General features: G+C 47.5%; 1 protein-coding gene across 1 annotated transcript in view; it reads right to left on the reverse strand.

The window, feature by feature from the left end:
• Positions 1 to 22701, reverse strand: part of LOC115079591 (long-chain-fatty-acid--CoA ligase ACSBG2-like) — an 89150-nt gene that overhangs the window by 36138 nt on the left and 30311 nt on the right. The window contains 3 exon segments of the mRNA XM_029583263.1: positions 6262 to 6382; positions 13812 to 13900; positions 20824 to 21107. Of these exon segments, the coding sequence (XP_029439123.1) occupies positions 6262 to 6382; positions 13812 to 13900; positions 20824 to 21107 (494 nt within the window).

Genomic DNA, 22701 nt, shown 5'->3' on the forward strand with positions numbered 1-22701 from the left:
GCCTGCAAGAATTCTAAAGAACTGCTCGCAGTAGTTAAGAATCTACTGTATCAGACAGCTGTGGATAGCAATCCCTTTACAATCAAAGCTGGTGACTGTCTGGGTGGAAGAAGACACCAAAAGAGACCTGTTGGCTAGATCTCTGGCAGAGAGCTCGTCTTCCAATGTGCAAACTCTGAAAAGTTTCCAGGAATGAAAGTACACTTTGGGGAAATGAGGCTAACCGCGTGTATGTTAGATTGCTGCCCTTCCAGACTATGTAGGGTTGCAGATGACGCTGTATTTAACCGGATGCTCAATTTCCTTCTCGTGTAAAGAATTCTGCTATTGGACCAGTATTAGGGGTGTGCATTCATTTGCAACGTATCGCAAATCCGCAATGTATATGGCCGGATTCTTTGTATTTGTTGCGTCGCGAAACGTATCGCGATTTCCCACGAATACAATGCATCACGGCCGAATCATTCGGCCGTCGAAATGGCAATTTTAAACAACCCTCCAACCTTCCTGACCCCCCCCCCCCAAGACTTGCCTAAATTCCCTGGTGGTCCAGTGGGGGTCCAGGAGTGATCTGCACTCAGGCCGTCAGCTGCCAGTATTCAAAATGGTGCCGATAGCCTTTGCCTTCACTATGTCAAAAGGGCCGACCGTCGGCCCCTGTGCCATAGTGAGGGCAAAGGCTATCGGCGCCATTTTGAATACTGGCAGCCGGCGGCCCGAGTGCAGGAGGTCACTCCCGGACTCCCGCTGGACTTTTGGCAAATCTTGTGGGGGTCAGGAGGGTCCCCCAAGACTTGCCAAAAGTCCCTGGTGGTCCAGCGAGGGTCTGGGAGTGATCTCCTGCACTCGGGCCGTCTGCTACCAGTAATCAAAATGGTGCCGATAGCCTTTGCCCTTACTATGTCACAAGGGCTACCGCTGCCATTGGTCGGCCCCTGTCACATGGTAGGAGCACAAGATGGCACCGGCAGCTGACGGAGGGAGGGCAGGAGGCGTTCTGGGACCCCCGCTGGACCACCAGGGAATTTAGGCAAGTCTTGGGGGGGGGGGGAGGGGTCAGGAAGGTGGGAGGGTTGTTTAAAATTGCCATTTCGACGGCCGAATGATTTGGCCGTGATGCATTGTGTGGGTCAGGAGGGTCCCCCAAGACTTGCCAAAAGTCCCTGGCGGTCCAGCAGGGATCCGGGAGCGATCTCCTGCACTCGGGCCGTCGGCTGCCAGTAATCAAAATGGCGCCGATAGCCTTTACCCTAACTATGTCACAGGGGCTACCGCTGCCATTGGTCAGCCCCTGTCACATGGTAGGAGCACAAGATGGTGCCGGCAGCCGACGGAGGGAGGGCAGGAGACGCTCTGGGACCCCGCTAGAGCACCAGGGAATTTAGGCAAGTCTTGGTGGGGGGGGGGTCAGGAGGGTGCGGGGGGGGTTGTAGTTAATTAAATAAAAAGGGAAATGAATAAGAATGGCAAGTATCAATGGATCGGAGGGCCCCTTTGAACGCATACAACGTATCTGGCCCTGACGAATACGAATGCCGTATGAAATGTATGCGGCTCCTCTGCACATCCCTAACCAGTATTAAAGAAGTCTTCTCTAGATCCGGATATTTGTTCCATTTATTGACTGGTGTCTAATTTCCCAGTACTAGGTAGACTAATGGAAATAATTATTTTCCTTGATAGACTGAGGGTTCACCAGTGCAATAGTGCATGTAAGCATTTCCAGATAAATTGCAATTTATTACTGATTGAGGGGAGAGAATCCTATTGATTCTTTTATATTTATTCACTGCTTTGGATCTAGGAGACTATCAGACACTACTCAGATGTATAGATCGGGGCTGGGAGGTTAGGTTTTTCAATGGCTTTGAATCCCCCTTAATTGATAGAGTGCGCCTCCCTTGCCGGGCCAGCTGAGGTGTGGAGTCCCGCAGGGGTCTGCATTCTTGCCCATTTTATTCAGTATCTATGGGCAGCCCTCTTCTTCAGTGATTAGGAAATGTGGGTTTGAGTGTTATCTTTGTACTGATGACATTCAACCCCACAGACTAAGAGCAGTCTGAACACCTGCTTAGAGATTCAAGGGGCCAAAGACAGAGGCTCTGTGATCAGCAAAGAGAGAGCCCTCAAAGTTGGGACGTTGTTCCAACATTACAGGGAGCTATGAGTGTTTGAGAGACAAAAGCCATTCATGATGTAGCAGAAATGAGACGAGGCGGATGGTGCCTTATAGACGAACCAATTTATTGAGGCCCGAGCTTAGAGAGGACAGAGCCCATTTCATCAGATGCATGACGTGAGGTACAAGAGAAGGGTAACATGAATGGGGAGCGGGCTACAGAAGAAAGATGCATTCGTGTTGTAGCTCAGTTTTGATGCCAGATAACTGCCCCTTCCAGAATTTTATAAAACTAAGGGCCTGCTTTACTAAAGGCTTTGCTCCCATTCTGTGTCCATGGGAAAATGCTGACTAAATGAGACCCTAAGGTTGATTCATGAGTGTTGACCCTATAAGAGCCGGCCAATCTTTGGGCCAAATTTTCAAAAGCATGTACACATTTAAAACTGGGTTTTACATGCCTAAATGGCATTTTACCCATGGAAGTGGGCTTTTGAAAATTGCTACACTAGTCTTACATTTATGCATGTAACTCCTTTGGAATTTCATCTGAAAAGGAGATTATGTAGACCTTAACGAGCCCCTATATAGGCTATTGTTAGTGTCTCTATAGGGCAGTGATGGCGAACCTTTTAGAGACCGAGTGCCCAGACTGCAACCCAAAAGCCACTTATCGCAAAGTGCCAACACGGCCATTTAACCTGAATAATACTGAGGTTTTAGTTTAGTTCTGACACGAACTACCATGAGCTCTTCCTAATCGAGGCCAACATTCAAACTGCGACAGCGCCAACCTACAAGGCCTAAAAAATAGTCCACCCGGCCGCGCGTCTCTACGTAAGATACCAACAGCACATCCTGCGAGCGCTGACAGCCGCAGCAGCTCAACGATTGCCCGTCGCTATAGCAACGGCAGGTGCGTAAGCGCGGGGGGGGGGGTCAACCGGTATTTAAAGACGGTCAGGGAGCAAGGTCCCCTCAGTCATGATTGAGGCTATCGAGGGGAGGAGTTCCTGCTGAGCGGTAAACTGGACAGCTACTGCGCAAAACGCTTTTGCTACAATCCCGCCATTATTAAATTTGTGCTAACGACGGAAAAACATTGCATGAGCATTTAGAAACCTAAAAAACAGAGATCACCACATTTTTTGGGAAACTATACGTTCTGAACTCCTTGCACGCTAATATAACTGGCTGATCACGTTTTAGGAAAGGGGCGACCAGCTCTAGATTCTCCCCTCCACCCCCAAGGGAGATTATACACATAAAAAGGCAGCACAACTTTAGTGTGACCTTGAGTTACTGGAAAAATAAAGAGACTTGCAGCTCCTGAAATATCCGCACTCATTTGCCAGGAGTGTCGGAAAGCGGGCACCGGCTGGCAGGACGCCAACAAGAAGATGAGCGATTACAACAAATTCAATTCAACAATTTCTGCCCCCGACGCCGGGGGCTTTACACATCAGAAAATGGAGAGCGCAGGAATCTGCACTGCCTACCCGAAGAGCAAGGGGCAGACACTGGGGAGTGCCCAGATTCTGGCCACCTGCGGCCACCAACGCCAGGGAAGAAGAGCCAGACAGCAGCCCGGCAACGCGCACCGCCGGCGGAGGCGCAGGAGAAGGAGACGGCTGCGCAGTTACCGCCGCTGGTGCGGACAGCAGGCACCCATGGAGCTAGGCAGCTGTAGTGTCCGGAGGAAATCCGGACGGTTGGCAACCCTAGCGACGGCGCACGTGCCCACAGAGAGGGCTCTGAGTGCCCTCTGTGGCCCGCGTGTCACAGGTTCGCCACCACTGCTATAGGGCTTTGCCCACGAAACTTACAATTTAAGTGCAATTGTTACAAAATATTGCAAATAAAAAAGTACTGGAGAGACAAGGAGAGATAGAGAGAGAGAGCCTCTCCTTTGCTTCAAGCCTTACCCTGTCGTACGTTACATAAGATGGCCCCTCAGCACCTTATAGTTTCTGGTTACCACGGTGTGACCTTGGAGGGTCCCTGAGGTCGGCACAAGAACAGACTGCGTGCAGCCCTTCCTACCTAGGGAATTCTGCAGAGGAGAGAAGAAAGCTGAGAAGCTGGACCTTGGGGAAGGCTTTCGGCTTTTCAGTTTTCCCTTCACGGCGCTGGCAGCGCAGTCATGTGCATTTGGGCTCTGCTTTCAAGTATTTTACACTGAATATGTGCGCTTATTGTTTGACATTGAATCGGTGCATTTCTGCTGTTCTGATTTTCTTTGTTTTTTTTTTTCTGGTATTCTATTTGCAGGGGATCTTTGCTTTCAGTTTTTAGTTTACTTTTCCCAGGAGTTTATTCGTCTTTATTATAGTAAACAGTGAAAGTTTCCTGGGAAAATATAAAATAAGCACTGAGAAGGAAGGTCCTTATATATTTGTTAAGTTCTAGTTTGATTACTGTTTATTGTGTGTAGTGAGGCTTGTAGGTGAAGTGTTGTTACAACGTGATTTTATGCTTTTGTACATTGAATTTAAATGGAAGTGCAATTGAAAAACAATAAGGAAAGATCTTCAGTGAGAGGTTCACAATGGCAGAAGTGGGAAAAGCTGACTGTGGCAGGTTCGGCTGTTGGCCATGAACAAATTAAAGATTTCAGAGCAGCAACCAGGGAGCAGCTCCTGAAAAATTTCAGTTTCCGTATGAAGTCAAATTGTATCCCCGGGAGCTGGACACAACACGTCTCGTTGCACTTTTGCAACCAGATAAGAACCCCCTGGATCAGAAGTGCTTTTGGTCAATTCGCTTGCTTTGCCATCTCTACAAACTTTATGAGAGCTTTCACCTAATATGGAAAAAGTTCATTCTCGGGTAAGCTGGCTTTCAGTCGGGCAGGTCATATACAGGCCAGGAACTGAATCTCAGCCGGCATATCAAGGATGGCTTTGAGAAATGCCAAACTATTGGCAATCTCTTGGCGGCTTATGACACTGACAACCATTGAATGCTGCTTTCAGACAGTATTAGGATTAGGGACACTCCATGAAACAAACAGGCAGCACATTTAAAACGAATTGGACAAAGTGTTCTTTCACTCCATGCACAATCAAGTTTTGGGATTCATTGCTGGAGGCTGAGGTAAAAGCTGTTAGTGTAGCTGGGTTTAAGAGAGATTTGGACAAAATTGGCCAGGTAGACTTGAAACTGCCAATGCTTATCCCTGGGAGTGAGCAACAAGGAATAGATCTACTATTTGAGATCTTCTGAGTACCTGTAACCAGGATTGGCCACTGGCAGAAACAGGATTCTTGGTTCAATGGATCTTGGTCTGAACTAGTATGGCACTTCTTATGTTCTTGTTTTCTTATTACTTCAACCCTCAATAATGTTTTGCAAGCTTTAAACACACATTCTCCCCAGGAAACCAATACTCACGTGTCTTCCATCAGTCGATGCACTTAGATTATAGTAACACAATAGATGGCGCCATCTAATGACCATTTGTTTCGCCCATTCTGATAAGTGTGCTGGTGTTCTGATTGGATATACTATGGTATAATGACGGGCATACATTCTGATGTCTCTCCTATATCCTGCGATTGGGACATTGCTTGCACTGGTTGAGGTGTATCGCATTGCTGGATTTGCAGTTGAATGATCCATGCCCTTCTCTGGGTTTTCGGTATGCTATGGGGTTGACGGTTTGTCTGGTTCCACATGGACATATTGATTCAGAGAAAGAATCCTAGCTGGCCTATCATGAATTGGTTAATTAACCTCAAAAACCTCGTAGACAGATGCATAGATGAGAACGTTTTCTCCATTTTCGTGCTTTGGAGAATAAGCTCCAGCTTTGTTTGGTGAAAGTTGGAGTTTGGAGGCATTGGATCTCCACCTGGGTCAGATGAGGACTACTATTACTGAAGGTTACCCTAGCTGCACATGTGTAAAGTTTATTCCCTTGAGGTTGATACTCATAAAGCTACAGAGCAGGTATGATAACTGGGTACATTTAGCCAGCCACACTTACTCAGATATTCAGTTACACGTTCCTGGCTATTTGTGGGGATGAATATCCGGCTTCATCAGTAGGAAGGTTTTACTTTCCTGGCTGATCCACCAGCAGCAGCAGAATAACAGGACTGAGCAGAGACATGGAGTGACTGAGGTGGGTACAGACTTACTTGCAGGATTTTAGTGAGCTGATGATGATTCTCCACCACGATGATATTGGCTGCACAGCTCTCCGCCACGTAGTGACATGCGTCCGGGGAGCTCGTGATGTATATTCCAGCAGGAAAGCCACTGAGAGAGAGAGAGAGCGAGAAGAAATGTAATACTCAGAGTCCAGGGCAAATAAACTTCTCAGTATCTCTGGTTTCCAGTTTAATGTCTGACCAGCCTCATCTGATTGCATAGAAAGAGAAGAGACTGCCCTATAAGTGACCATAAACCTCCAGGAGCACGTTTTCAGTAAGGTGGGGCCAACTAGAAGGATACGCGTGCACCTGAACTCCTGCACGGAGCACGGCGAATCTCAAACACAAGGTACCCGTGGTCAATGAGCCTGAAAATCATGCAAATGTGTGCATACAGGCGAGGCAAACTGAGTGCAGAAAATCAGGTGCCAGCTGGTGTTGAACCAGGGTCTAGGCCTGGAGCCGAGGGATGACTCTGAGGAGCCCGGACTCTGATTACTGCCCCTGGGGATCTGGATTGGTCCTTAGGGGATTCTATTGGAATTTGTGGGGCACCTGGAAGGTGTTCCCGTTGTTTAGACAGCTAGGAGGGCAAGTGACGGTGCGGGATCCTCATGGACGTGATTCTGCCCCGCAGCCTGTACATTTTTATATTCTCAGCGAGTTACACCGACATCTCCCAACTTGTGGCAGTGTCAGTCGCTCAGGTCTCCTGAAGTCCTGGATCCCAGAGGATGTAATTTTCCAAAAGGATTTTTGCACGTAAATGGGCTTTTGAAAATTGCTATGATACATGTGTGTAACTCCTTTGAAAATTACCTCCATAGGTTTCAGGACATATATACACCTTCATCCTGCCCCTTTGGGACACTTTTTAGGACAAGTTAGTGCTCTTTGTCAATATATACGCTTCGATTTAGGTGGCTGAAAAGCTACTTGCAGTCTGAATTATACAGGTGAATGGTGTTTTTACCTCCATAGCAGATGTCTAAGTCTTTGAAAATTCTAACTGCAATGGCTTCCTTTCCCCCATTTTAAATATTTCCCTAATGTGAACATAGATTTTGAATGAAGAGGCTGAGCACTCCCCTCATTCGATTAAGAAAGAGGCCATGAACTCTGGGGACTCTGCCGAAGGACAGTGAAACATCTGTAGCCCGGCAGGTTGCAGGATCCCAGGCAGCAGGGATTAACCAGAAGAAGGCCCTGTCAAAGAAGTCTAATCCATTTCTTCGATTGGCCAACCAGAGAATTAGATGAAAGGTGCGTACTGGATGTGATTTGCTTGGATTTCAGTTAAGCTTTTGATCCTGTCTCGCATTAGATCCTCATTAATAAGCTAAGCAGGCTAGGGTTGGGCACCTAGGTGGGGGTACGTGGATTTCTCTCTGAGGAGAGAAAGGAGATTAGCGGAGAGTGTCTCAGGGCTTGGAATTGGGGTAGCTGTGGTCTGTGTCTTTGTGACTGATATTGCAAGTGGGTTAGGAAGAGTGGATAACAGTAAGATCTGCAATAGAGTGGACACTTCTGAGGACGCAGACAGAAGGAGAAGTGATCGAAGAAAACCTGAGGAATAGTGAAGTGCCTGGCAGTTCAGATTCAATGTAAAAAAATGTGCAAGAGTCCTGCATCTGACGTCCAGGAATCCAAGGGGGCGGTAAACAATGGGAAGACAGAGACATTGGGTTGATGGTGTCTGATCATCCCAAATTAGTGAAACTGCCTGATAGGACAGTTATCAGAGTCAGTAAGACACTGGGGTGCTTAGGGAGAGGCATAACCAGCAGAAAAACGGAGTCCATAAAGCTCAGTGTAGGTTACTGGTGAGATCTCACTTGAAATATTTTGTCCATTTCTGGAGGCTGCACCTCCACAGGATGAAGACAGGCTGGAGGTAGTCCAGGGAAAGGCCACCAAAATGGTTTGAGGTCTACGGCAAAGGCCATATGAGATGATCTTTAAGAAAGGGAAGACTGTGGAGATATGATGGAAACATTCAAATATCCGAATGGTATTAAAAGTGCCCAAACAGTCAAGGAAAAAGAAGTTCTAGAGCAAAGGGTCATAATCTGAAACGCCATGGATGCATCAAAGGACCGACACTGGGAGAATACTTTTTCACGGAAAGGCTGGTGCACGCATGCAATGCTGGGTGTTGGAGGTTAAAACTGTAACAGACTTTTACAAAGCACGGGATAAGCACAGAAGATCCTTAGTGGAAAATAATGTGAAGAGATGGTGGAAGAAAGAGCTTGTGTCGTGCGTTGGAAGGGTTTTGTTTAAAAGGCCCGACTCAAGTAATTCAAGTAATGAGTGTTGGAGATGCCAGAAAGAACGGCACAGCGGGTAATAGGAAAGTCCTAGCAGAAAGTCCTAGCAGAAAGGCAGGTAACCGGGCAGCCAGATCGGTTTGATAGGCTGTGATGAAAGAATTAACTCGCAGCTGGGTCTGACAGAAATATCATTGCCGGGTCTGTCTGGCAGGCTACGCAGGAGGCTGGATGATTACTGCAAAGCTGTGTGGTTAGGCACAGGACGGGAGAGGAGCAGGTTTAAGAAGAGGGTTGTTTTTATTCTCCTCTGCTCAAGACACAATACCAATGAAAAGGACAAAAGGAGTGAGAACCTACAAATGATCCTACTCTCGTGGCTGGCAGCTGGGATGATATCGTTCTTTAACACGACTTTCTCCCCTGCCTTCAACGGCAGGGGAGAAAGTCTGATACTTCACTTTCAATGCAAGTTAGCTCTCTGCTTCAACGGCAGGGGGAATGAAGAAAAGTGGATCTATATACAGACAACAACCAACAAGGACGGAATTACATAGTCTGGGTAAACAAATAAGCATGGGTGTAGCTTGCTTATTATGGCGGTTACTACCCCTAACTAATTAAGCTAGATATTTCACTTAGATGCAGCTCCAACACTGCTCTCTACATTAATGGTGGGGGTGAAAGGGAAATAGAACCAAAAGGTTACTAAGAGCCAAGATTAACAGATAAGTATGAGAAAAAAAAAAGTGTGAAGCTTGTTGGGCAGACTGGATGGGCCGTTTTGTCTTCTTCTGCCGTCATTTCTATGTTTCTATAAGTATCGGCAGGAAGATAAGCCATGTTCTCTCGTTCTAGAATCGTCCACTATTGTTACGCAATGCTAAGTTACTCTCTCATTGTATAAAGGAAGAGAATGCTATTTTGGGAGTCATGGAGGAAATTCTTCCACTGGAGAACAGCCAGAAGCGTCTGGAGAAAGTTATAGATGAGCCAGCTTTGGGTTCCCTTCTACCTAACTTATGTAAATCCCCACCCCCTTTGCCAGGGGTTCATCCTTGGGTGCTGTAGGGCTGGGAGAACCTGTCTGCAGCCCCAGCATAGGGTTCCTTCCATTGGGAACAGCTGTTGCCATGGGGCCCAAGAAGAGCCACACACCCAGATTGTTGTTCCAAAATAGAAAGGAAACTTTATTTCAGAGTCTGAATTTCAGAAAAAGCTGAAAACTTAAAATAGCACAGATTAAGATCAGAAATCGTTTCTCAAACAATTCACAGGTGTTACTCCCAGTTCCTCTTCAAGCAGTGTTTGAACACAGTCCAAAGAGAATTTCTCCCTCTCAGACGTCCTTGCTTCCTCCAGGCCACAGGGAAAAGCCCAGAAGACTTTCCGTTCCTGTAATCTCACCTCCAGCGGTGGCTTCCCCGGGCAGATTGGTGTCCCTGTCAACATGAGGGGTCCATTACATACCAAGATGGCTTCTGGGCTGTTCCTGGAAGGCTTCCCTTTGCTTCTCCAGCAAAATTTCACAGCAAATCTGTGAGCCCGGAATTCCTCAAAAGCCGAGGCTCCAAGACTGCAAACATCTCCGTCTCAGAAGTCCTTCTCCCAACTGCTCCCTGGTGCTTGTGGACGCACCATAGTTACCTCCTCTGGGTAAAGGACTGCCTCTTACTCACCACTTAGATCCACACCTCCCAGAACCTCCCGTTGCTGGAAAATTCTCAAGGCTAGAGCTGGACATAATTCATCACTATAGTAAGGCCTAGGCTGCCTTACACTTACTAAGGTGCAGAGCCGAAAGACCCCACCTAGCTGTATTAGACGTGCATCTGAGAAGTTTTAAAGTATTGTAATGTTACTCATACAATTGCTTCGTCCATTAAAAGCCATTGGCACATTCTGAACGTCTATCTGGTGTTCGACGTTCCCTCCTGTTTGTATACAGACGCAGCAGAAACGTTAAAGATTGTGTGGTCTCGGCAGTCCCACACATCGCTCCTGCTGCAGGAGACAACGCCTCTGGATCTTGTGATACGTGTGAAAGTACAATGGCTGGCCCATGTGGCAACATCCCCGTACGGGACAAACAGTTTTTGGGGTGTTTGAGACTGACTAACTCTCAGCCTATGCCCATTCATCTACGTGGGTTGCACCTCCAGAAAAATCCGGACATGACGCATTGAACACCGAAGCCGCACTGGAACACACAATCCACGTGCTCCTTGCTTGGTTCACTCTTTTTTTTTTTTTTTTTTGGACCTACCATGGACCATCTTAGAACAAATTCAAATCCCCCCACGAGGTGCCAGTGTTCAAGCTGCATTAAACAAGCGTGACGTTTACTGGATATGTCCTCTCGATTCAGTAGCAGCCTCAGGTCTCTATGAAAGAACTGAATGTCATTCTCTTTAGCTGAGTAGGCACTTAATACATTCTTTTTTTTTGGAGCAACGCGGTTAGGACAGGCGTTTGATTGACAGCACCACCCTCCACACGGACTTTGCTTTAAATGGCGTCAGCAAGCTGCGGCGCCTCCATTAAAGTGTGCAGTTCTCAGATAAATGTCTGCAGCTTTGTTGTGAGTACATAGCACAGAGGTTTTCATCTGTTCAAGAGCAGAGATAGATTTTTTACAACATGCAAAATTTATTGTTCGGAAGTTTATTGACTCTTCTTTGTTAGCTACATCGCTCTTATTTGATGGATGTTTGTTTTAGGGATATGTTCATGACTTTGACAGCTGATAGGTTCTTGCACTACCACCGCCATGGCTGATTCAGCCCCTGAGGAAGAAAAGTAGATTTGAAACACTGCAGCGTCGGGCTGCACTTTTGCACAATGTTCTAAATATAACTTTCTCTCGACACCTAAATTGAGATGGTCAGTCCCTAAGATAAGTGATTTGTCTCAGTTTTACTTTGTTTTACCTCGATTAAGAATGATGATTTTTTGAAAAATGTATTTTAGTTGCATTTTGAAAACATTTTCTTAAAAAATATAGATGGGACTTTGAGGAACCACATTCAGTTCAGGGCAATGTGTCATGGACCCTGCCCGCGGAGCTAATCCCCGCAAGCAGGCACTCTCTTACCCTCTGCTGCTTCTACTGCCCAACGCGGCTGGTGTCGCTGGAGTCGGGCCTTTAGTGCGGCCGGAGCCGCGGACTGAAGTTCCTCGCGCGGCCCGGGGACCGACCCTGGTATCTGTCTTCACCGCGGCCGGAGCCGCAGTCTTCTCTGCCTCTCTTTGTGGCACAGGAGCTGCCACCGGCGTCAACGTCATCTTCGTGGCCAAGAGGCCGCATCCCCGGGCTCGATTAGCAGCTGGAACTGCCCCCGGGGCCTCCTGCAGCGGCTGGAGCCGCTGCCGTCATTGGGGCCTGTCTGCAGGCCCAGCCCTGCCTCCTGTATTGAAGACGTTGGTGCAGGATCACTGTCCACGGTCCTGCACAGTTCCTGCTTCCTTTTTCCTAGGCGCGCGGCCACGCCTCTCTTCTATATTTAAAGGGCCAGTCACAGGAAGTGTTGCTGGCCCCACCTATGGACTGATTTCCTGCTTGAGCCCTATAAAAGGGCTGTCTTCGTACTACATCTTTGCCTTGCATCGGAGTTACTTCACTCTGGAGGCTCCAGCCTGCCAGAGCTCCAGCAGGTCGTCTTCGTGGAGCTCCTCTTCGTTTCGTCTTCATGTCATGCCATGTCTTCGTGCCTGAGGTCCTCGTCCAGGTGTCCTGGTGTTTCGTCTCCTGGTGTTTCGCCTCCTGGTGTCCTGCTCTTCTTGGTGTTCGCTTCAGCGCTCCTGAGCCTTCTGGTCCTGTCAGGCCTTGCTCCCTCGGATGACACCTTTCCCAAGCGTGGAGTGGCCTGCAGGTGGAATTCGTTCCTGTGCTCCTGAGCCGTCATGTCCTGCCAGCCTTTGTGGTGCTTCGGTCGACATCTGGCCCCGTCGTCTGAGTCCCACCTCGACTGGATTCTTCTCTGCGCTTGTCCCGCTGTCCGCGTGGTCCATCACCAGCCTCTTCGGGCTCTGTAGGGTGCACAGCGGGGACAGGTGGTCTGCGACCAGCCCATTGGGTCCGCCCGTGAAGGTGGGCTGAGTAGGGCGCCCTGAGAGGCAGTGCCAATGTCCTCCTGCCCAGCTTCTCGTCTCATCTGGACTTCGTCAAGTTCCTCGTCATGCCTCTGATGTCGTAGCATCGACCCTGGTGTCACGTCTTCGCACTAGCCCTGGTGTCACGTCTTCGCACCAGCCCTGGTGTCACGTATTCTACAGCCCTGGTATCATGTCTTCACTTCAACCCTCATCTGTGATGCCATTGCATCAACCTTGGTGTCATGTCTTCATGTCAAGGCCTGTCTGCCCTCATCCTCAGGCCAGGCCTGCTGCTCCATGCCGATCCAATCGGCAGGTCCGAAAAGGCTCGGAATGGTCGGAGGAACATTCAACTTCCAACATCATGTTGTTGGCCTTGGGAGCTTGCAGGCCTGGCAGAGGGTAAGACCATTTGCCATGCTGGAACACGCCGTCAACCCTCGGTTCGGTCCTGGATTCATCTGGGGTCGGGCTGAGGCCCAAGGGCACACGAAAACACCCCGTTTACGTAACAGAATGCAAGGCCCTTCGAGGCCACCTACATAACACAATGATTATAAATTACATGGCACTACAAATATATATTTAAATATAAGGATGGTGCAGATTTGGTGCCCTTGTTTCTGAGGTCTCTTTCATGCAAAGTATGTGTATTGAAATTATATTTGGAGTACATGTGTTCTTGTGTCAGGAGATTGTGCCTGTGTAGAAACAGAGTATGGGACTGACATTCAAAAGCTTTTGGTGCCGAGATCTCCCTCAATGATTCCACTTGCTCAGTACCTAAATTTAAGGGTCTAATTTCACTCAATGATTTAAAAGTGGACTGGTGAGGAGTGGGGTCAAATTGGGAGAAGTAAATTAAGCACCTAGCACTGATTTTCAGTACTGGATGTTTAATTTCTGTGCTTATGTTTAAGAGAAAATTAGCAGGGAACCTGTTTTAGGAGTCTGACTTTAGGTGAATTTCCAACCCAAAACTTTTAGGCATCTAAAACTGAAGTACCTATGTCAGGCACTCCTCTTTCTCTGAATATCGGCTCTTAGGTTCCTGCATCATCTGGTGGGGATCCTGATCTTATAACCGACCAGCCTGACCGAAATGCATGAGCCGGTCTCCATGCACCGACTGCTGCATAGGGAAGCGGGAGACAGAGAGAGCGCTCTTACCCTGCCATGATGGCGCCAATATCCGCAATGAACCACTCTGGGGAGTTGAAGCCCAGGATAGCAACGCCATGGAAACGTTCTAGGCCAAGCTACAAGAGATCACAAAGACAGAAACGTTACAGAACCTTCCCCAAACCAGCGGGCGGGCTTTCTTAATGGCAATATAAAACGCATTACTGTTGCATCCCTTGTGGCCTTCCACGCAAATCTGTCATAGTAACAGAGTACACAGCAGCAGATAAAGATCAAAATGGCCCATCCAGTCTGCCCAGCAGCAATTTAGCTACCTTGGGGAGATTCCCATATGGAAACAGACATCCACTGCCCCCTACCCCCTTGTCCTTTACCCGGTCTTTCAAATTAGTACCCCAGCGCTTTCTCCAAGACTTGACTGAATCCATGCCACTGCCTCAAAGGGTTACCCCCCATACCTTCCAGGAAGCACAACGCAGCCAAATCAATGCCCTTCCATGCAGGCCACCCATTGCTTCATTTCTATCCTCGTGCCACTAGAGATACTCTTTTATCCCATGCAATGTGCATTCTGTTACTTATTTTGAATGAACGAGGCATTTCAGGCATCTACTAACCATTCCAAGGCAAAATATTTTCTGATGTTCTTGAGTCTACCTCTTTGAAGCTTCAAGCTGTGACTCTTAAGTTCTAGAACTTCATTTCTATTGAAAAAGATTTGCTTCTTGTACATTAATATCATTAAGATATTAAAATGCCTCAGACATATCCCCCGTCTCTTCCCACCTCAGTGAATACATATGTAATCTGCGGGCTGATAGGCCTAGATAAGGTCCCAAGACTGACACCTCGAACACAAGGCTCTTAATATTTGCATCTTCTCATATTGTTATTTCATCTAAGTGTCCAGAATTCCCTGAGTGAGGGGGAAAATAATCTTCTAGGCCCTCTGCATTGCTTCAAGTCAAATAGCAATTTAAAGTTCATTGTAAACAGCAATGATAATCAGTTAAAGGTAAACTGCAATAATCACCCTGGAAGCATTGGCTGGTTTCCAACATAGCTTTAATGGACAGATTATGATGGAAATGTTCTTTACAGCTTTAGTTATTTCAGTACACGATGTCACAAATTTAGTTCTTTTATGGGTCAATTCAATTCCAATTAAAAAATCCAAGTTCTTCTCATTTCCAGTCAATTTGCGGCAATTGGTAATCTGCCTCCCAATTTATAGGGAATAGTCTTTTAGTCAATGTAATCCCATCCCACAGAAAGAAGTTCCAATTTCTCATTCCTCTCCTGTAATTCTTCTTCCTATCCTTCATGCTACTCTGATAATGTCTCATAGATTTACTCCTCTTCTCCTCTTACCTCTTTGAGATGATAGTGAACCTAACAACAGGTCCACAAAGTCTCCTTCTCTCCTCTCCTCCTTACTCCAGGAAAGGATGATGACCTCTTCATCCTCTAGGATTAAATTATAGTCCACCTATGCTCTAAATGGTATACACTGAGCCCCTGGTTGAGTACTCAGGTTTATGAAAGATTCAAAAAGGGGATCCAAAACATGAGATGAGAAGGGTGGAAGGACTCCTATCTCAAGAAACTAAAAAATTTCCAAGTTTCCAGACATGGTCCTCAAGGTTTCAGACACAGTCCCAAAAAGATGAAACTTTTTTGTCTCCATTCTGAACTCATCCTAGAAACCCCAGAGGCCTTCCTCCTTAAAACTAACAAAAAACGAGAAACAGCCATGGACATGGTGTCTCTGGAAGGGTCAACTAAAAATTCCACACCATAAAATGGTGGCTTGAATATATAAAGCATGAGAGCCCACTATTCTCAATCTCCTACATGGGGGAGCTATACACCCACACTAACTACTTTTATATTTCCCCTAGAACAATAGAATAATCCTTCTGGTAGGATCTCTACACTCTCCCCCAAGTTTTTAAAATTTGGGATGAAGTCACAAATTTACGATACAACATGTATCGCAGAGAGAAGTGCTTCAAAGCACCGGTGAATCGGCAAGTCTCTCAAGTCCAGTGTATTCAAAAGGGTTTTTAAGTGATTTACAAAGTTTAGATCATTATGAGACTGGGCATAAATGCCGGACCGACACGGAAGGAAAGTATCTTAAACAACCCGATGACTCGAAGGCAGAAGATGCTTACAATATTTAAATTTAAGAACAGAGCAGGAGGCCTCCGAATGTCAAATTGAAGGGGACAAAGGCAGCCCGCTTACCTGTAACAGGTGTTCTCCGAGGACAGCAGGATGTCCGCCCTCACATAACCCACCTGACTCACTTGAGAGTTGGTTTCTCTATGTATGAACGATATCATGGACTGAGGGGACTCTGCCTCCAAGAACGGGAGGCTCTGGGAAGTGTGTATCCAAGCGGTGAGTAATGGTGGGTGCCTTCCAATGAGAGAAGGCTTCCCGAGGATCTTCCAGTCTTGCATCTTGAGCCGATGGAGAATTCAGGCTATAGAGCTGCTGAAGAAGATTGCGGGAGGAACAGCTAGGAGGATAAAGACCCCAGAGTCTACAGTGAGGCAAGTTCTGCCTGGAGAAGCCCCTAGTGCTAGGTTTTTCCTATCTATATTCTTTGGTGGGGTCCTAAGAGAGAAGGAGCTTCAGAAGGGACAGTATCTAGAGGAGTTTTGCTCCATTAATTGAGAAAAGAAAAAAAGTAGCAGCTCTGAAGTTTATTGGTTATTGGACTGGGAAGCAGTTTCTGGTGCCAAGTTCTGGAATGTTCTATTTACTTTTTACATCTTTTTTTTTCTGATTTTCTGGATTTTGAAATTTGAACCCAGCAATAAATTCCTGTTTTGAAACAATCGATTTTGGTGTTTGACTCCTTTCGGGCCCCGTAGAAATAACTTAATCCCCAGGAGAAGGAAGTCTGTTTGCAGGGCTGCAGACCACGCCTGAAAGTGACCCCCCCCCCCCAGCATGGAGGGGGAGGGAGGGGATGACGAGCGTTTGGAGAAATTCCTGGAGAAAGATCCAGAAACAATTGTTTGCCAGGTAGAACAGGAGAGAGCCACCACTTGTGCCTGGCAAGAGGCAACAAGAAATGGATCCTGTTTTGTGGGATCTGTCAGGTTCTTCCTAGTGACCCAGACTGGCCATTGATGAGTCTGTGGTCTCGCCCTGCGTGCCACACTTTATTTTCTGATAGTCGTGGCTGAGCTGAGTTGAAGAGGTAGAGGTCGAGGGAGATGCGCTTGGCGGATCAGCAGAGTCATACGGTAGAGCTGATTTACGGGTCCTGCTAGCCTCCCTTAACAGAAATCAGTCCGATCTGCCATATATTGGCTGCTGGGCAGCCCTACCTCAAATCAATAGCTGCCTTACCTTGGAGAAGTGTGGTAAAGATTTCAGAGGTAGTCCTTGAGATTTTGACTGAAAAATGGCATCTTCAGTGCTGGTAAGGGTTAGATGCATCTAAAATGTGTGATTTCCCTGCACCAAATTAAATGTGACCAGGGTGGTTCCAGGTGTGCCTGCCCAAGAGGCACCGTCTACCTTATGGATCCTACAGACAGCAGGCCTTAGAGTAACATTTGTCAGAGAAAGGGAGGGAGACGCACTGGACTCACCTACAGGGAGCTTTACAGAAAGGCGTTAATAAGGTAGCCGCACTGGCTCCCGACCCAGTTCAACAAAGAGTCCAATTTAAGATCAGGACTTTAATGTACGAAGCAACTGGAGGACTGCTGGAGATTTACACACCAAGGAGACGCCCGAGCTCAGAATCCGAGATCCTATTTAAAGTACCAGCAGGAAAGAGGCTTTTTCCATCACAGGCACCAAATTGTGGAATTCAGCACCAAGAGAGCTGCAGATAGAGTTAAACTATCTGTGCTTTCGGAAGAAGTTGAAGTCTTGGCTTTTTACATGCTCGATCCGTGAGCAGTATGTCTACATTTTTTAACTCAGGGTAGGCAATGTTAATTCATTAATTTTTAATGTATTTTATTTCAGTTTACAGTTTAATAAGTATGATTTTGTTTTTGTTTCATCAAATCCTGCAGGACCTCTCCCGTTTCTAGTTGTGTATTGATTTGTTCAAATTTGTAGTGCACCATACTGACCAGGGATTCCCTGCATGATATATATATATATATATATATACATAGAAATGACGGCAGAAAAAGACCAAACGGCCCATCCAGTCTGCCACGCAGCTCCTACACTTATTTTCCCATACTTATCTGTTTCACTGACCACCAAGTACAGGGCCCTTGTTGGTAACCGTTTGATTCAAATTTCCTGCCACCCCCTGCCATTGATGCAGAGAGTATTGTTGGAGTTGCATCAAAGGTGAATCATAAGGCTTAATGGTTAAGGGTATTGACCGCTGCATCAAGCAAGTTACCCCAATGCTTGTTTACCTAGACTACATAAATCAATGCCTTGTTGGATGTTGTATGAATGTAAATCCTCTTTTCCACATTTCCCCCTGCCATTGAAGCAGAGAGCAACGCTGTATTTGCATTCAAAGTGATGTATCAGGCTTAATTGGTTTAGGGTAGTAACCGTCCCACAATAAGCAAGCTACCCCCATGCTTATTTGTTTACCCAGACTGTGTAGTTCAGTCCTTGTTGGTTGTTGTCTGAATGCAAATCCTCTTTTCCACATTTCCCATTGCCGTTGAAGCAGAGAGCAATGTTGGAGTTGCATTAACCTTGTGAAGGCTTATTGAGTAAGGGTAGTAATCACCAGGTAGTAGCCACCATTACAGCAAGCCACCCCCATGGCTCTTCTCTTCATTCCCATCCTCTAGCCTTTATGGATCCACAGTGTTTATCCCATGCCCCTTTGAAATCCGACAGTTTTAGTCTTCACCACTTCCTCTGGAAGGGCATTTCAGGCATCTACCACCCCCTCCGTGAAGAAATACTTCCTGACATTGGTTCTGAGTCTTCCTCCCTGGAGTTTCAAATTGTGACCCCCTAGTTCTACTCATTTCTTTCCGACAGAAAAGGTTTGCTGTTGACCATGGATCATTAAAACCTTTCAAGTATCTGAAAGTCTGTATCATATCACCCCTGCTCCTCCTCTCCTCCAGGGTATACATATTTAGATTCTTCAATCTCTCCTCATAATCATTTTATGAAGACCATCCACCTTTTTGGTTGCCCTTCTCAGGACCGCCTCCATCCTGTCTCTGTCCCTATGGAGAAATGGTTTCCAGAACTGAACACAGTACTCCAGGTGAGGCCTCACCAAGGCCCTGTACAAGGGGATCATCACTTCCTTTCTCTTACTCGATATTCCTCTCTTTATGCAGCCCAGCATTCTTCTGGCTTTAACTATCGCCTTATCACATTGTTTCGCTAACTTCAGATCGTTAGACACTATCACTCCAAGGTCTCTCTCCTGCTCCGTGCACATTAGCCTTTCACCCCCATCAAATACAGTTCTTTCAGATTTCCACACCCCATATGCATGACTCTGCACTTCTTGGCATTGAATCTCAGCTGCCATATCTTCGACCACTCTTCCAGCTTCCTTAAATGTCGTCTCATTCTCTCCACTCCTTCCAGCGTGTCCACTCTGTTGCAGATCTTAGTATCATCCGCAAAAAGACAAACCTTATCTTCTATCCTGTCCGCAATGTCGCTCACAAAGATATTGAACAGGACCGGTCCCAACACCGAATCTTGGGGCACTCCGCTCAACACCGCTCTCTCTTCAGAGTAAGTTCCATTTACGATCACACATTGTCTTCTGTCCGTCAAGCAGTTTGCAATCCAGGCCACCACCTTAGCACTCACTACTAAGGTTCTCATTGTATTCACAAGCGTCCTGTGTGGGGCCGTATCAAAAGCTTTGCTGAAATCCAAGTAGATGACATCGAGCACTCTTCCTCGATCCAATTCCCTAGTCACCCAGTCAAAAAAGTCAGATTTGTCTGACAGGACCTTCCGCTGGTGAATCCATGCTGCCTCTGGTCCAGTAATTCTTCTGATTGTAGATAGTTCACTATCCTTTCCTTCAGCAGTGACTCCAATACTTTTCCGACCACTGAGGTGAGGCTAACCAGCCTGTAGTTTCTAGCCTCCTCTCTGCTCCCACTCTTGTGTAGAGGGACAACCACCGCTCTTCTCCAATCACTCGGCAGCACTCCTGTTTCTAGGGATCTATTGAACAGGTCACGCAGCGGACCTGCCAGCACATCTCTGAGCTCCCTCAATATCGTGGGATGAACCTCATCAGGCCCCTTGGCTTTGTCCACTTTCAGTTTTCCTAGCTCTTCCCATACAATGTCTTCTGTAAACGCATGGGCGGTTAATAAGAATGAATATATCAATCAATAAATTATTGCTCGGGTTCTGGGTGGAAGTAGTGAACATCACCCTTGGAGTGGCACAGAACTGCAGAGCAAAGCTAGGACCAATCTTCCGCCTAACAAACACTCTCCCCTGGGTTCTGGGGGTCAGGAGGTTTCTGTGGCGGCAGCACATCATGGTGAGTCTGGAGCAAGACTTGGACAGGAACAGTGCAGCTAAGGGCTGGAACTAGGCTTGAGTGTAGGCGAAGACTGGAACTGGAGCTAAACTAAGACAGTATAGGACAGGGCGAGACAAAGGCAACACAGAGCATGGAACATACAGGCCCGAAGGTATCATTAGGCAGTGAAGGCCCCAAGGAGCAAGACACAATGCAAGGCAAGAAGGCCCAGAGGCCACAAGGCAAGGCAAGGATTGGTCTGCGGATGCCGCAAGGTAACAGTGGCTAAGGCAAGCAGCCAAGGGCAACTCGATACGAAAGCCTGGAGGGTTTGGCAGGGCTGAGGCTTGGGAGAGGTGCAGGCAAGGAGGAAGAGCTTGGCAAGGTGGGAGACCAGGTTCGCTGAGGCTGCACGACAGGCTGAGTTTGATGAGCTGTGAGGAGCTCACGTGGATAGCATGGAATGGAGCTCTGAGGAGACCTGTGCTGGCGGGGAGGTGTCGTAGGGTACAATGAGGCTGCGTAGCAGATGAAATTATAAACAGAAAAGTAAAGAGGGGAGCTCACCTTTAAGAAGCCTTTGGCCGCTGCCCGGCACTGCTGGTAATACTGCAGATATGTGATGGTTTCCCATTGTCCGTCTCTCTTTGCTGCCAGTGCCGGCCGGTTGCTGCAACGCTGCAGGGTCTGCTGGAAGAGCTCGTGCACGGTGATAGGAGGCTCTGCCCCATACCCCGTCTGTGCCATACGTAGTCTCACTGCCCTGTCCTTCTCTGTCGTCCACAGGCTGTCCGCTGGTGCCAGCTTTGATGCTATGGAATGGTCCTCCAGAGCAACCGAGGACAAGCCACCTGGGAGCAGAGAGAGGGAGGGAGGGAGAGAGAGACAGACAGAGGGAGAGGGAGGGAGAGAGAGGGAGGGAGGGAGGGATGGCCATTCAGTACCGAGTCTCTCTTCTCAAGCTTTTGTCTTCTCTTAGATTCCACGAGATCAATATTCAAAGCTGGCCATTTAAGTAACTAACAGGCCGATACAGTAAATTGCAGCCACGGTTACCCTGTTTCTAACCCGCTTTGCACCCACAATTTGGCCGCGTAAGTCTAACCCGCGATTCACTATCCGTTTTTACCAATCTTTACCGCTTCTTTAAATCGACACGTATCCCTTTCCGCCCGCGGCATGTATATGAGATGTAAACGATCGGATTAGCTATTCCCTCCCATACAGTAACGTGCGGCCCAATTATCGGCTTTTTAACCAACTGTTTTGCCGCTTCTTTAACCCGCTAATTTACCGCCTACCCTGACCCTGGCGTTAGAGGGATGTGATAGCAATAGGCAGGCTCCGGTCAAATAAGTGGGTGGGTTGAAGCAAGCGAGTAACATGGTGTGGCCTGGTTCTCCTACACTCGGGCATTGGGGATTGCCAGTCCTCTCTCTCCCCCTCCTGAAGCAAGGCGCAGGGCGAAAATCGACTCGACATGGTATTAAAGCAAATAGAAATTGTAACAAAAGTAAACTTACTGCATGCTTCCAGCAGCCCCAGTCCTCTCTCCCCTCCTCCCAAGGCGCCCACCACGGCTCCCCTCCTTCCCGGGGGCAGCCGGCGGCGAAAGCGGCTTCCAGCAGCCCCGCTGGCGAAGGTGCATGAACGCACGTCCAATTTGGGCGCTCAAGGCAGGCAGCGAAAGTGCATGAGTGCACGCCGTGACCTCTGACATCCATCCCGGGTGCTCAGCTCATGGCGTATACAGTAAAATGGATTGCGCTTCATGGACGCGCTTCGGATGCGGCTTGCATTTGCGTCTAATTTAAATACTGTATCGAGCGGTATGTGATCCGAACTGTGCGTGCGGCAAACAAGGGTGCGCCCGGAACTGCCGCACTCTTTCTACCGCGTCCTTACTGTATCGGCTTGTTAGTTGGATATAACTTATCCAACTAAGTTACGGTGTATATTCAGCGGCACGGCAAAACCGCTGAAAATACGCATATATGTGCATACTTCACTGGATAAGTGTATCCGGCCAAGCTTATACCTGCTGTATGGGGCATCTAAACTTAGAAATACACTTATGCACCTAACTCCGAATATTGGTAGGTAGGCATATAAATTAGTCATCTAACTCGCTCCACCCTGATCCGCCTAATGCACGCCCACTTTTTTTGTGCATACATTTTAGGCGGCTGCTGAACTTGGGCACATATTCAGTGGCTGCTACTTAGCAGCATACATCCGCTTATCTGGCTAAATAGCGCTAAACATGGGCGCATATTCAGTGACTGCTACTTAGCAGCATACATCCGCTTATCTGGCTAAATAGCGCTAAACATGGGCGCATATTCAGTGACTGCTACTTAGCAGCATACGTCCCGCTTATCTGGCTAAATAGCGCTAAACATGGGCGCATATTCAGTGACTGCTACTTAGCAGCATACGTCCCGC

This window comes from Rhinatrema bivittatum, chromosome 1 (genome assembly GCF_901001135.1).
Source record: "Rhinatrema bivittatum chromosome 1, aRhiBiv1.1, whole genome shotgun sequence".
Taxonomy (NCBI): Eukaryota; Metazoa; Chordata; class Amphibia; order Gymnophiona; family Rhinatrematidae; genus Rhinatrema; species Rhinatrema bivittatum.